Consider the following 16,537-nt stretch of genomic DNA (forward strand, 5'->3'; position numbering starts at 1 on the left):
GTTGTTGTGAAGTTCTGGTACACATTGCCGAGTAGAGTTTTTATGATCTTCACTGTCGAGCCCTGGCAACTCTTGGAGGAGCTCAGTTCTGAACAGCTGGTGCTTCTCTGAGACTGTAACTGTTCTAAGCATAATGAAAATGCGTAGCTCTGCATGGTGGACGTGTGGCAGACCTTTTGAAGTGGGCTTGAGAGGAAGAAAACTGCTCGTAGCAGAAACTTGGAACTTACTGACATGCAGATGCCTACTTTTTATTTATTTATTTTATTTAAGTTTTGTTTTTAACCCACAGAAACTAGTGGCATTCTTCGAACTTTCACCCTTCAGCGTTGTGAATTAATAAGTTTGACATTGTTATGGAATCCTCCGACTTACAGCTGATGCACTGTAATTACGAGCAGCATACGGGAGCTTCTCTATACTCTATTGTAGTTGTCATACACGTTATATGTGTAGTTGTTATTTATAGCATCGTGGGGGGCCAATTGAATGTGCGGAACTGCAGCAAAGCTGTCGTTCTTGACTAGAATTGTGCTGAGCAGCAAAAAGTGAAATTTTTTCAGAATGAAACAAAATGCAATTATGACTTCTTTTGGGGGGGGGGAGGACTGTCCAAGCTATTGGTGTGAAGTGTTGTTTGTGCCTGGACTTAACACATGTTACAGGGGGAGAACCAGATGTTAACAGACTTTGTGAGTTTCTACTCGCTACCATCCACGGTGATGCACCATGCGGTACACAAGGTGCTGCGGGCTGCCTACGCTTTCTACAGTGTGGCCACCTCTGTTCCCCTGGTAGACCTCATGCAGGATGCCCTCGTTATCACCAAGACTGTGAGTATACAGTATTGCTTTACAGTATACAGTATTTATTTTCAATACTGCTGCTCTCAATTTAGAGCTCAGCAGGTGCGCATTACAAATATATCAAGAAAATGTCAAATAAATGGGTCACAAATAGGTAAATGTACAACCAAGTTCAGTTAACGAAAATAGGGGGCAGAGGAAGAAAAGCTTAAAATGAGCGATGTCACACTGGCATTTCAAGGGTCATTAAACAAATCTGGCATCCCTTTTGTTTTAGTAGCTGGTGATACACAGGCAGCCTTGATGAGAACAGAGTTCCTCGGGCATTCTGTTCTCTTCTCAGCTTTTCCGCTGTCTTTAGTTTTGAGCCGACACCTTGATTGAAGTATTGAGGCCTTGCCAGGTTCTGCTGGTAAATTATTTTGGAATGGTTTTACTGCTGATAGTAGTTACGAGCTGTAAAATGGGTTGATCGCATGCATTTCTCATGGCTTGTTCAGGCATAGCATGGCTAATGAAAGGAATTAGCACAATAACCAACACCCACATTGGAAGAGTAGAGGAAGAAAAGTGCTGCTTACAACTATTTAATACTGTTGCAGGAAGGATTTTAAATATATACTGAGGAATCTCGTTAATTCGAACCCGCTTAATTCAAACTTACGGTTTAGGCGAACTGAAACTGTGGTCCTGTCAAAGTTTTGTACTATATTTCAATGTGCAAAAATAGACGCTAATTTGAACGCATTAGCGTTCCCTTAATTCAAGCATACCGTGCTGCCGACCATGTTCACAGAAGCACACCAACTCATGCGGTGGCACCTCTGTCTCGGCAGTGCGGCTACACTGCCAGATGCTGCTCCCGTCTCCCGTTGCAAGAACTTTTTTTGTCGGGAATAACTCACACTGAAGATTCAAAATTTTAACAGCAGTTATACAGTCGAACTCGGATATATTTACCCACATATAACGAATTATTGTGTATATTGAACAGCTGTAAAATCCCCTTGAAAATCCTATGCAAAGGCTGGTGCACACGTATATAGAACGCCCGTTCACCAGCACATACGATATATTGAACGTGGCACCACGCCGAGGACCTCAAAGTGCACTTCTTTATGCACCTTGAGGTCTTCTGGCACCTGGAGGTGGAGAAGAGAATGTGCAGTCGGTTGAGCCTTGTGGGTCGTGTGTGCAGTCAGTTGAGCCCCGTCGAGCTGTTTGGCTAGCCCGTGTACTACCTCGAACGTCAACATTCCTTCTTTCCGATTTTCGTGGCATCGTCCTGTGGGTTGAGTGCCTGTTTGTGAGTTCATTTTCCTCAAGCGATGGCCACTGCAAGTGTAAAGAGCTCTGACGGGGCTATCGTTGTCCCGACACACGGCGGCGTTTTGCGACAGAGGCAACAACAGCAGCAGCAGTGACAACAAGATTGACAATGGCCCGTCTTTGACACCAACCAAAGTGCAATGCAATGTCGTGGATCGAATCGCTCATTGATTTCATGCATGCTAAATTATAGCCGCCAGTGTTCGCACAGCAGCTGGAGGCTATGCACACAGCGGTTGTGAATCCGAAACTTCTGCGAAAGCAAGTGCAGATTTCTGACTATTTCAGCGTGCCTAACGATTGATAGGCTATTTAGAGATATAAATAAACGCTTTAGTTCTCACAGCCTACTTTCTACAATGTCGATATTTTTATCGCAAGTGGCAAATTTGGTTTCGGGACTGCAAAGATGTCTTCGGCAGATGTATTTTTAAAAATTTTATTTAACATTTTTTTACGGCTGTCCAGATATATAACGATGATGGGTTATAACGATCGGACTTTTCATTCTTCTTGATATCGTTATAAGTGGACTGCACTGTATATAGAACTTTTTTGTGATCCCCTTCATATTCGATACATCTGGGTTCGACTGTATGTGAATTTTGCCTTGAGGTGTAGCTTCACGGCAGTGATAATTTTGCCTAAAAGTGTGGCTTCACGGCAGTATTAGCCGCGCTGCCCTGTAGCCACACTCATCACTAACAGAACTCATCACTTCTGTTAGCACAGTGCACATGCGGCACCTAACACGATGCTGCCTGCAATTCCTCCATTTAATGAGCCCCTTCGAGTTCAAATTATAGAGATTCGACTTTTTATCCAGCTTTTAATGTATGCGCACAAAAAGTATACAGCACTATCACAGCATGACACATATATATCAAAGACGGGTGCTCAAGGATTCATATTGTGAGGTGTGCAGTGCAATCAATGGCTCTGACATGGCGCGGCATGACGTAACAAAGATATCTGAGCAGATATGCTTGGGATCAAACAAATGGTTGTGCAATTTCAGTCCATACATTCAAACCACCATGGCGTGGCCTCTTGGCACAAGCTAACAAATATGTACTTCCATTGAGTACTGGCCAACACCTACGTTTTTCTGTCGGGCTCATCTCATGCATCATACCACAGCATTGATCAAGACACAGTGCCTGCGAAGGGGCACATGCCCAGCTTCCACCACCCCATCATCATTTGCATTGTGCTGCACATGCTTCCTGTGATATTTGTGGGTTCATGAAGCTAATGCACAAAGAAAGGTGCCAGGAGTAAAGGCAAGCTCAGTAGAGGCCACCTTGCTGAAGGCTTGCTAACTGGACTTGCCCTCCATGTCCTGCTTGGCAGTCTATGGGGATACAGGCAGCACACGTCTGCTTCTGCATGCAGTCTGAACACATGTTCAGATTGCGGGGGTGCCTCTTAGCATTGTCCGAAGAGTTTCAAGAAGTCCTTAAGATGGTGCTGAAGTTTTTGCCAAGTTTCTGCCAATTTTCAATACAAATCGAATAGTCCTTGCTATTTGATTCGTATTTGATTTGAGAATTCGCTGTTTGGTTGAATATTCGTTTTTGTTCAAATATTCAAGACTTCGAATAACACTTCCTACTCTCAAGAGAGAAGGAATGATGCAAGTGATAACTGTTCCAAGTGATAACTGTTCCAAGTGATAACTGTTCCAAGTGATCCTTCTGCAGGAGAGCCGCTGTAGTTGCTCAGAGGTGTCAGTTCCTGTGCGAATGTACAGGGCAGGTAGCTACTTCTGAATAATTTGCACTCGTTTGATGGAGATGTATGCCTCACATTTAGGCAGCATATGCAAATTTTTTGTTTCGATTTCAGTAAAACAGTTTATTTGGCTAGTTCTGCAATGTTTGTGTGCCATCAAAACAATCTGAGGTGCAGTAGTATCAGACTTCTCTTGTTCAATGAACACGACAATCTATCTGCATATGGTGACGGACTGCTTCCTTGTTTCATTGCTGTCATTGTCATAGTGTTCCAGATAGTTGAAGCCAGTTTTCTCATTCACAAGCCCCTTATGTATAGTTCACTGGGCATCTAGTTGCAAACGCAATACATACGAGGTGTGTTCAAAAAGAAACCGAACTTTTGCTATAACACCTTTACTGCTTATGGTACAACATTTTAAGTGCTGTCCCCTTGAAAGTAGTCCCCTCTACTGGCAATGCACTCTTCTCATCTTTTGTTCCATTTTTGGAAAGCCTCCTGGAACGCACTTTCTGGAATAGCGTGCAGGACTCTTCTCGCATTGTCCTGGATCTCCTCTACAGTTTGGAAACGACGTCCTTTCAAGGTGGTTTTCAGCTTGGGGGAATAGAAAAAAGTCTGCTGGGGCTAGGTCCGGAGAATATGGTGGGTGGGGCACAACAGGAGTGTGGTGTTTCGCTAAGTAGCTGCGAACAAGGAGCGACGCGTGAGCCGGGGCATTGTCATGATGCAACATCCAAGCCTGATTTTCCCACATTTCAGGCCTCTGCGCACAAAATCTCTCAAACGTGCTAGGATTCCCTGGTAAACTTCTTTGTTTACCATCTGACCATGTGGCACAAATTCCTGATGGACACTGCTTTTGCAGTCAAAAAACACAACCAATGTCATCTTCATTTTTGGCCGACTTGAACGCTTGAACCAATCATAGCACTGCGTGCGACTCATACAGTCCTCCCCATATGCTTGGCTAAGCAACTGAAATGTCTCTGTGAAAGTTTTCCCAAGTTTGTAGCATAACTTCACACACACACACTGTTGTTCCAATTCCTTCATTGCCACTTTGGCACCAATCTGAAGAACAGCTTGTTCATGTACTTGTTCACTTCAGCGGTTGTAGCTTGCCAACTAACGGTCAGAGTAAAATGCCGCAAATGGCAGTTTGTTGTCTAAACCTGCCGCTACATGCGCTCAGTAGCCGAAGCGCGCTCCCTCTGCTGGTTCGCACGTTATTTCAAAAGTTCGGTTTCTTTTTGAACGCACCTCGTACATATATCAAAGAATTAAACATCTATCTCCTTACTTCTTTTTTTTCTGCGCAGACTCTACGCAAACTTTATATTTCACTTTGTTACTTTGTTTAGAAATAAAAAAGTATTCTATATTTTATTTGATATTCGGGGGTAGTTAGCTATTCGTATTCAACTCAATTCGGAAATTTTGGTATGTGACCACTCCTTGTTGAAAGCTTATAAATGTTGTAAGTACGTCAATGCAAACACTGAAAGGCAACAAGCCCAAATGCTTGAGGGTGGAGAATAGGCTGAAGGGCACATTTGGAGAGTGCCTTCAGTGCTGCAGGCATGAAATTATATTAGGTTGGCTCACAACAAAGTGAAATGCAGTGATGGTCAGCACAGCTTTTTGGGTCTCTCAATACGTTTGGAGGAACACCAGCAGTATTTTGTCACCTCTCTTCAAGAAGAGGGGTGATTAGTAGTGATAACAAGGGATGGGGACGAAGATGGTGTATTGTTGCCTGTTCTTTCAATAAGTGAGGGTGACAAAAATGGAGAGGAACCATCATGTGTAACCAGGTGTTGTCAATCTAGTGAGCCAGTTTTCCAGAAATGAAGCAATAATTTTATTGCGATAGCAATTATATGGACACTGCAAAGCAGATTTCTGCCGTCGCCGTGAGGTTCCGCATGACGTCAACGGCGATGAAATCGTCGCCGCGCTCCGGACGCTGTATGTGCGAGTGAAAGGGCACGAGGATGCGTGCTTTCACGGGAGCGAACGCACGTCGGAGAGCCAACACGCGTTCTGCGCCTTGCTCCCTGAAGGGCTGCAGAATTAAGCGTCTCTTTCCTCCTTTCCATATATAGAGAGCAAATGCAACTTCTTCCATCGTGTGAAAGGCTGTGAGGGGACGGGAGGGAGGGAGGGGAGGCGACGTTTAACTGCGGCACCAAATGCGTATTTATATAAAAACGCCGCGCGCGTTCGGTGCGAACGTGGGCAAAACACCGACGGCGTCGACAACAGTTCTGCGCGTTGCTGGTGCTGCTGCATGTCCAAGTTTATGCAGCTTATAAAACTACTATCCTTACTCCGTATAGCTCTTCACTAATTTGCTATCGCAATTGGTGCTTCGCCTTTCGGGTGAAATTGCGACATTTTTTTTTTGTTCGACCGCTGCTGATCACTTCAACTTTTTAAAATCAAACCTCTGTCTTGTTTGCATTGAAAAAACATATTTGTGGCGATTTAGCGGCAAATGCTAGAGAAATGCGTTGAGGTCCCGGATCCATGATTGTTCACCACATTGCAAAGTGTTGTTCAGAAGCTCATTCGACAGATGTCCTGCAACTGATGACCGTAGCAGACTACATTAGTTGCACTACACATATGCACACGTGCATGCATTCCCATCTCCCTTTTTTCAGCTCTCCCATCCCTTCTCTACCTCTACCACATGACCGGATTCCCACATTTCGCACAAATACACTTTCTTCCACTCTGATACTCCTACTGCTATCACATTAATAATGGAGCGTTTAAAAATATGTATGTGGTTGGCATGATGTCTGTGTATGTATACAGTCTCTGCTTCTGTTTGTTGCCCTATTTGGGAAACAAAATTAATTTGAAATGCACAGCATTTGTGTAAAATTATCAGTTCAAAATCATCAGTGGGGTAGACTACTTGGAAAATATCGAGCGATATTGTGGTCAATGCTTGTGATTCAAAGCTAGCAACATATTGTTATAAGCCATTCCCATACATTGGAGTAGGCCCCAGCAAGGGGCTGAAGACAACGATCAAAGAAGCTCACGTGTGGTTGTTGTTCCGCCATCTGGCCACTCTGTACTGTCTGCGCTCGTTACAGCGGACCCGTGTACAACAGACTTTCGGATGTAACGGACCATATTTCAACCTTAGTTTGGTCTACCAATTTTATTAGTGCAATGAAGTTCGCTTTTAACGAACCACACTACAACAGACTATCGGCTACAGCGGACGAAATTAGCGGCAACATTTAAAATTTTTTTCAAAATCAGGTGTATAAAACATACTTTTTCCTTGTCGACACGGGTTGACACCAGACTTGTGAGGGTTAGCCGACGATAGCGGCTCAATCTTGCGTACGCGAGGGAATAAGGTGGGGCAGAAACGCACCGTCTTCTTTCGTGCACGGCGAAGGGAGGGAGGATGGGTTCTTATCCGGCGGCTGCTGCTTACGGTGCGGGCCTCATCTTCAAAGCGATCTGTGATGTGGGCACAGTGCGCCCAGTGCAGTTAGCTTTGTATGCGCTGTGCTTTCGTCATTAAGTTTTCGTTAAAGCGAGAGACAGCACAAAGGTCAATTCGCTCGGTGCTGCTGCGGCGCTTCCTCACTCCAGAATTTTGCACAGCAACTTCCCGCGGCCATCAAGCGAGATGTGTTCATGTTTACATGTGTGCACATTACACCGTGCGTGTTAATTTCAGTTAGTAAGCAAATGTTTACAACTTTATACTGCCGATAAAACTGCTATCCTTACTTCGTATAGCTGTATACCAATTTGCGATCGCAATCTATGCGTCGCCTTTTCTTCTTTTCTCTTTTTTTCTTTTTGTTAGTTTTTTTTTACATTCTTTTTTTTTTTTACTTTGAACGTTTGTCACTCACTCTTCGCAATAACGTTGTTAGACATCGCGACCAAATTCTCGGAAGTGAGGCATTTAGAATATTCGGACTTGGGATAAGACGGACATTTTTGGTCGGAGTAGAGGGTCCCTTGTGGCAAGAGTCGACTGTATATATTCCGTGAATACATTTTCCATTTTGTTTTTGCCTATTGTTATCCCTGTCACATTTTTGGTGGAGCTGCGGGGTATTAACTTGATACAACGGACCTTCACAGTGGCCAGAAGACAGAAGAGGTGGTTCCCACTGTAACAGCGGCAATGTCAACGGTTGTTGTTGCCCAGCCAAGAGACGCAGGCACGTTTTGTGGGACTGAGGATGTTGACGTTGAACAGTGGTTGGCAATCTACGAGCGCGCAAATAAGAACAACCGATGTGGGATGATAGATACGGTCATGTTGGCCAACATCCTATTTTATCTTCAGGGGACAGCAAGGGTGTGGTTCCCCAATCACGAAGAGGAAATCGGAAGCTGGGATACCTGCAAGGAAAAGATGCGTGCTCTGTTCGGCAAGTCTCTTGGTCGTAAGATTGCGGCGAAGAAGGAGCTAGCATCACGTGTGCAAACATCGACATGAATCCTACCTGTCTTGCATACAGGATGTGCTGGCCATTTACCCAAAAGTGGATGACGGTATGGCCGATTCAGAAAAAGTGGGACACGTCCTAAGATGGATACCAGATGATGTGTTCGATCTGCTAATCTGCATGGACTGCGACACAGTAGATGCCATCATTAAGGAGTGCAAGCGTTTTGAAAACGCCAAGAGTAGACGTATTGCCTATCAGTTCGCTCGACTTCCCCACATGGCAGTAACATCGTCGTGCGAAGACATGCCTGCGCGACAGCTGCTGCTAACCGTAGAACACGTGATGAAGATCATACGGCATGAACTTGAGGCTATGTCACCTGCTTCCCTGTGCTCCCGTGCCTGTGAGTCTAGCTCTACCATGGTACCACTTGTCCAAGCCATCATTCGTCGGGAGCTATACAAGCTATGCTGGCCTGGACTCTGTGCGCTGTCATTTCCTCCCGCCCAAGACCAGAGGCTGCGTCCCCGCAATCCAACCGAGTGATGGACTGCTGAAGACCAGCCCATTTGCTTTAATTGCCATCAGATTGGTCATGTCGCCCACTATTGCAGTAACCGGCGGTCTTGGCCTCATACGCCCTATGCTCATAACCGTCGCCCTCAGACCGATCCTGGCTGCTTCCAGCCTTACCGCAAGTCACCTCAGGACAACGGGGATGATGCTCCGACCATGTCCTACCGTTGTTCACCATCTCAGTGTGGTCATCGCCAGTCCCGTTCGTCATTGTCTCATCGCTCACCATCTCTTAATGATTTTGAGCATTGATATGCAGTCAATGTCCGATTTTTCGGACTCCCTAGGCACTACGAAAACATTCGAAAACTGGGCTGTCTGAAAAAAGTAAAATGCCTTTTACTGTCCTCAAGGGCTCAAATCGTCAAAGCCACTTCTGAAATAGCTCTGAAGGCCTGCTCGTACTTTGACAAGAGGCGAATGGTGTGCACGTGCATAATTAAGGAACAAATTCAATGTCCCGTGGCAGTTTTTTTTTTTTCACACTCTTTGTATGCTTCACTCCAATACATTGCTTATGCTTGACCGCATAACACCGCTGTATTGCGGCTGTCACAGGCTGTCACCTGTTCGTCGTCAGCGCAAAGTCGATCGACGCGGTATACAAGCGGTTGTTCGTTCCGTACTCAAGCGAACAGAGTGAAAAGAGTCAGAGTCAGGAGTAAACAAAAAACAAGATATTTATCTGTTGATAAATATACAAAATTAATAAAATAAAAGAATAAAACTAGAGAATAAAGAATATATAGAATAAAGAAACTAAAGAATATACAGACTATCACACTTGAAGTTAATATAACACAATGATGAAGACAAGTAAATACGAGCAATTAATAGTAGATATAAAAATTAAACGGTGCGCGGATCAAATATACAAGAGTACACTTAACAGTGATTGTCTAAAACAAAGTTCAAAAGAAAACAAACGATGTCATATGCGTGGCCGGGCAGCAGCAGCAGTTCCATAACCCGTGAAGAAGAAGGTTTATTATTTATTTATTTTATTTATTTATTTACAAATACTGCCGTCTCAGTGTGAGACATTGCAGGGGTGGGTACATAAGTAGCCTAAATAGGCAAAATCAAACATTCTATAGCATACAATCAGTAGAGCATGTTACATATGTGCATGGTCAGTACAAACAATATTGCGTGTAAAGAAAGTAGAATGCTGGCGAGCTTATCTTGACGAGGTGGATGCCATTGCTGGGCTGGGTTTCCTGGAAGTCTACATCTGACGACTTCCCTCAAGCAGGTTGAGCTAACTTGAGGCGAACTACCGTGAGCTTCGTTGCAGATGCTGGTTTGACGTCTCGTACGTCAACTAGTTATTTGGAGTTTCGACGCGGCTAGGCGGCCCAGGCGATACTGGACGGCACTAGCCCCCCGACGGCTTCTCAGCAGCTCATAAGTTCAGCTTCTAGACTAATTAGCAGGGCTCAAAACCTGCGCCCAAATAGCCTCTCCTTTCCCTAGTTCCCTATGTAGGGGAACTGCAGGTATGCAGAGTTCACCTAATTATTTCATGACTCCTCCCAAAGGTCTTGGCCGCGCCCCTTTCACCAGGGGCGAAGGAACGGTAGATTCCCCTCTCTCCAAGGTCACTGAAACAGAACACTGAACAGCAGGAGACAGCTAGGCCTAACGTTGCAGAGCACACGACAGTGCAAAACGACTGCATGACCACGGACCAAACACAATGTGGCCAAACACAAATGGCTATCGCTGCCAGTTGATTGGTGTATGGGTGTGCTGGTTCGAGGCTGCAAGATAATCAACACGGCAGTGGTCGTGGCTTCAATTAATGCCATTTCAGACCTGCGGTCATGACAAGAAGTCCGAGAAATCGGATGACAAAGAGGTTCAGCATCCGAAATTTCTGATGTCTTTATGTATTGGCTCTGTGGGGTACGTGGCGATGCCGCATAGGTGTCCGAATTATCGACGTCCGAAAAATAGGTTGTTGACTGTACATCCGCTGTAACATCCGCTATTACAAGTTTGTTTTTCTCAGGTAACGACCTACGTGTGCTCGAAATTGCAGCCAATAATTAGATCAACTTTTAGTTTGGTTAGCAGTGAACCAGCTACTGTTAAATGTCAATAAAACTAAATACAGTATAGACCACTTATAATGTAACTGTTTATAGTGCAGAACTGGCTACAACACGGCCTTTTCCGACTCCCGTTTACCCTCCCATAGAACTCCATGTACATATACAGTAAAACCTCGATAATTCGAAGGTTGCCGGACCATGAAAATTTTTCGAATTAAGCGGATTTTTGAATTAACCGATATGAATAAAAAAATGAAAACAAGCAACAACTTGCCGCAAAAAGAAACCATCTTTATTTTCCATGGCCGAGAAAGATTACTCGCAAGTAATCACTGATGCGGGATTACTTGGCGCGGTAGTTCGCCGCCCCTAGTGTCATGCTCTCCAGCCGGCTCACAGCACATAGCATACAAATATCAGCCGCACTGCACTCAACAAAGTTGCGAACGATGTTCACGGAATCGATAACTGCCGCGAAAGCGGGCGTGGGGGTGTTTGACTTCAAAAATTTGGACTTGATGGATATACCGGACTTCAAAAATGCACCGTCAGGGTTCCCATTGAGTTCGTGCGTTTTCGCACCCAATTTTTCGGACTAATTGAGACCCCAAAGGTCGATTTCCCGGACTAAAAATCACTCTTTCCGTGCCACACTACCCAATCATGGGAGGCCGCCATGTTGGATTTTGCACTAGCTTGGATTCCAGTGGCTCGCTGTATAGCCTCCAAGATTGGAAGGCGCGCGCTATCAATAGAAAGCTCGCGCCATCCTCTCGTCTCGGAGGCCACGGCCGCTCTTCCTTGGCTGAGAAAACTGCACTTTTCCTTTTTTCTTTCTAGTATATGCGCACTGCACTATCCTTTTAACCATTTATTGTGGGATGTTTTTTTATTGCCGCGCGCCCGCCGTATGTGCGAGTGACAGCACGCGGGGTACGCGCGCTTTCACGAAGAGCGAACGCACGGCGGAGCGTAAACGCGACTTCCTCCCTCGCGCGAAAGGCCGTTGGGGGGGGGGGGGGGGGGGGCGTCTTCTACTCTTCTAACAACTGCGTACTTAGCACCGGAGTGGGTTCTCGCGCGCACCGTATCTTGAAAGCGATCTCCAGACGGCCCTGACCTATGCGCTGTGCTTTCGCCGCTCAGTTTCCGTTGAAGCGATAGACCGCACGAACCTTCGCTCGCTGCTGCGGCGGCCGCGCTCGTGCGCGCTGACTCCACGCTTGTTAATTCAGCGCGTTGTTATTTTTTTTTTTTTTCTTTTTTTATCTCTAAAGTTTCGGTTACTATTTTGAACGCGGCGTGTACATTGAGCAGGTGTCTCGTAGACCCATGTCTCAGTGATCGGCGCTACCTCCTGTGCCTTCGTTTAGAGCTAAGCAGTGCGAAGCTTGTTTCTTGGATCTTCATGGCAAACTCCGTTGGCGGAGATCGCCAACGCGGTGACGTTCGTGTCGACTGTACACGGAGACAACGTCACTGCTGCGCAAATCCAAAGGAAGTCGATCCCCTCCAAGCGTAGTATGAGGCAGGGCATTATTAGAGTTTTTTTTTTTTAAGCCGCACTAATAATTTTCTTTGCCTAACGAGTTTTTTGGACTATTTTTCAGTCCCCACGAGCTCGGAAAATCGGTTGGCGACTGTACGGAGCGCCCTAACCTAACCGCCGCACATTGCCACCAGCCGGAAACTTCGAATTATCCGAATAGAGCCACGCGGGCCATTCAAATTATCCGGTTGAATTTGCATTGAGAATGACGGGACCGCTCAAATTCTTCGAATTAACCGAGTTTCGAATTATCGAGGTTTTACTGTACGCATACTGCTTACAGTGCAGCCGCGTGAGACGAAATACCGGTTATAACGCGGCTTCCGTGGGAAAATATCGCCGACAAGGGCGGCAGCGAGCATGCTTCTCATCAAGGTGTGTGCTGCCGGTATGCATTATTCAACGCAATCAAACTCTCATTAATTCGGACTTATTTGGCCGCACATCGGTTAATTCGGACTACTTTCGGAGCTCGGTGAGCGAGGAGCACCGCAAATGTGCAACGCAAAAGAGCTAGAACGGCGCTAGTGTCCAACCGAAACGAAGCGGCAGAGTTCGCATCGCCACAGCCATCAGTTGAAATCGTACATGAATGACAGCAACGTCAGAACGCTTCGAGCCTATTTGTGTCTTTAAAGCCTGTATTCTTGCGTTTACCGCCGAGCATAACATCGTGTTGGCCGCGAGCTTTCGTAACTGCGTAGTCATCATCCATAATCGCGTCGATAGCGGCCGCGGTTTTCTTCGCAGCGGTTGCGGCGAACAGTAGTTTCGTTTTTACTCGGTACATGTGCCGGCCGCGTGCCTAAAAAAACTGCGTAGTCGCCATCGATGATTGCATAGATAGCGACCGCGGTTTTGACTGCAGTTGTTGCAGCGAATGGTAGTTAATTCGTCCAGACTCGGTGCGTGCGTCGGGCGCGTGCCTTCAGCACCGCAAAGTCGCCGTTCGTAATCGTGTCGATAGCGGTCACGGTTTTTTCCGCAGCGGCTGCGGCAAACAGTTGTTTCGTTTTGACTCGGTGCAAAGCTGTCGAGCTTGAAGAGCACCGGCTACATCGAGATTATATATTTCGCCAGCTCACTGGCGAAACCGTAATCGCGATGTAGCTGGTGCTAGTACGATAGTACAAAGCGTGTCTACATGCTTGGTCTACATGTTTTGCATACGTGCAGGGCTTGAAAATCGTTATTTTGGTTATAGTGCAGTACCACTTACAGTGCAGATATTCGTGACTCCGGCGACTTACGTTATAAGCGGTCTACACTGAGTGTGGCTTTTAAGCCTCGAAATGAGCCTGATAACGGTGCTATTTGGTGTGGTGTAATCGAGCAGACTTCAGCTTTTAAATTTTTAGGTGTACTTTTCGATGACTACCTGAGTTTTACACCTTATGTAACGAAGGTTCATTTAGTGTTTGTAGGTCGATACGCATATTTCTTAAGATTAGGTACCGTGTTCCTATTTGGTTGAAACGCTGTCTGTATTATACGTTAATTCAGTCCCATCTTAGTTATTGCCTGTTGGCATATGTCTCCAAAACAAGCAGTTCGCTGTATTGAAAACCTTGGACCCCGCGATCACACGGCACCCTTTTTCTTGAAACATGGCCTTTTAAAAATTAATCAACTACCTATATGCTTGCGATATACATACGAGGTGAACTCAAGAAAAATGCACTCATTTTTTGTCAACAAATACCTTTCAAGTAACACCCCATACAATTTCAGGCATGACCATTTTAGAATTCCATTTTGCAGGACCAACTACGGTACAAAACAACTAGCATACTTAGTACCATCCTTCACAAATGCACATCCTGACACGATCACTATTGTGCAACACTTAGATCATTGAACTGCTTTAATAATGCTATGAAAATATATTTGCTCTCCCTTTCTGATTGAGACTGTGCTAATTAGTTTCTTGTGTGCTTTATGCGTAATTATTTTTTGCTATGTGAGTTTCATATTGTGCTTGTATATTATTTATAATTTTTTTTCTTACACGTATTACTCTGTTGGACCTAAACTGTTCCTACTTGGAAAGTTGTATGATGATACAGGTATTTAATTTATTTAATGTACATATGTTTATAATGTTTGCTACCTATGTGTAATCCATTCTATTGAGATGTATGTATGCTATATTTTATCTTATGCTACCTCACCATTGAGCAATGTACGGGTGACAAAGCTTTGGTCAGGCAGACAATGTTCTGCCTTTAGCCTTGCCATCCAAGACCTTCACTGTGTCTGAAACAGTACTTAAAAAAATGCTTGAAGAATATTGTTTTTCTAGTTGAAAAACTATTCTGCTAGCTTTTTGAAGTCTAGCTTTGTCTACAGTGATCATATTGCAGCTAATGTCAGATCAGAGGAAGTGACTGGACAATAAAAAATCTCTACGTTACTGCCTGCTTAAGATTTTTGGAAGGAGGAAATGTGAAGCTTCCTTAGACGAGCTGTGGCTATGCAATTGTGTATTTAGAAAATTGTAATGTAATGTATCATTGTGAATGCTGCTGCCTTTACAGAATGGCTATGATGTCTTCAATGCCCTGGACCTGATGGACAACAAAGAGTTCCTGGAGAAGCTCAAGTTTGGCATTGGAGATGGGAACCTGCAGTACTACCTCTACAACTGGAGGTGCCCCGAGATGGCTCCCAACAAGGTGAGGCTAACACAAATATGCTCATAAATCTAGATTTCCAGTCCAAATATGTTACCATACTGAATTTACTAATTACATTTAATGCTTAAAACACTATAAAATTTTATTGTGGGTGAACAAAGATACCTCAATCTGGAGCCATCATTTTGACAAGAGGACTTCTTTTTCTGAGGGCATTCTGCCGGGCAACGTTTTAACGTTGTTATTATGATGGGTCCATCAGGCTGAGCCTTCCCTCATTCACCCAAGGTTGATCAATTAAATTCTTCATGTTCGTGTGACCTCTCGGCCTTGTTCGCACTGTCTTTCGGTTTATTATACATGCCGATGACACCCGCATTATCTTTTCTGGTAATAACATACATAACCTTATAGAAATCTGTAGTTAGACAGTGCAAAAATAACGAAATTGACGAATTCCCGAAAAACTTCGTTATTATAAAGAGGGGTTTCGTTATATGAAGGTTCGGCACAAAAATTCGAAAAAGAAGCGCTTACCGTATTTACTCGATTCTTACCGCTTACCGTTGTCGTCGTAGGATCGTGTAAGGCCCGTTTATAGTCTGACAATGGGCCTCTTCGGTTATCCCTCTCTGACAGTCCCGGACTGTCCGAGAAGCTGCACACGCAACGCTCATTGGCTGAAAGCACTGTTTCGGTTCTGTCAGGGACAAATAATTGAAGATGCCCGTTATCGACGCACGGGCCAGCGTCGTTTGCGGCCAGTCACGCTACGCCGGTTGCGCTGCGCCAGCCGAAACACCATCTCCTCTATACTCCGACGCGCGCGTCGTCGGCTGTTATCTTCAGAGCATGCGCAGAACGATCGCAAGTCCGCGCGCCGCTTTGAACGGCTGTCTGCGACTGTCGGCGAAGCGGCGTGGGCGCCTTTATTTGTTCGCGCGAAATGGCATTGTGGGTCGGCGCAGTCGGCGCGACCAACGCGCGAATGGGTCAGGAGCCAATTCAGCGCCAGGTCCGTCGGGGCGCGTCGGAAGCCGCCGGTGCGCTCGACTGTAGAGGAGGTCGTTTTTGCCAATGTGACATAGCGCGCGCGCGCTCGCGTTACGTCGGACTATAAATGGCCCTATAGTGTCACCTAGTGTTAGGTTAGTGAAGCGCAGAGACTTGCGCAGTAACCAAAGAGTGGCGCTGCCAGCACGTTGAAAAAAAAAACATTTTTTTTTTTTTTTGGCAACATCAAGTGGAAAAGGAGAGTGCCGGCTTGGCGGGGCTAGGCCAGCTGCAGCAAGCGGCGGGATCAGGTTTGAATGAAGGGAGGGGGAAAGGTCATGCCCGCGGCGGCAAAATTGCCGGGTCGAGGAATGCAGGCCCGCCTCTCGCACGCACGCACAAGTGCTCT

At 45.5% G+C, this 16,537-nt stretch overlaps 1 protein-coding gene across 2 annotated transcripts in view; it reads left to right on the forward strand.

The window, feature by feature from the left end:
• Positions 1-16,537, forward strand: part of LOC119443109 (glycylpeptide N-tetradecanoyltransferase 2) — a 64,008-nt gene that overhangs the window by 35,918 nt on the left and 11,553 nt on the right. For both annotated transcript variants that reach the window (XM_037708260.2, XM_037708261.2), the window contains exons 11-12: positions 666-833; positions 15,037-15,174. In XM_037708260.2, the coding sequence (XP_037564188.1) occupies positions 666-833; positions 15,037-15,174 (306 nt within the window). The remainder of the gene's footprint in view (positions 1-665; positions 834-15,036; positions 15,175-16,537) is intronic.

The sequence above is a fragment of the Dermacentor silvarum genome, chromosome 2 (genome assembly GCF_013339745.2).
Source record: "Dermacentor silvarum isolate Dsil-2018 chromosome 2, BIME_Dsil_1.4, whole genome shotgun sequence".
Taxonomy (NCBI): domain Eukaryota; kingdom Metazoa; phylum Arthropoda; class Arachnida; order Ixodida; family Ixodidae; genus Dermacentor; species Dermacentor silvarum.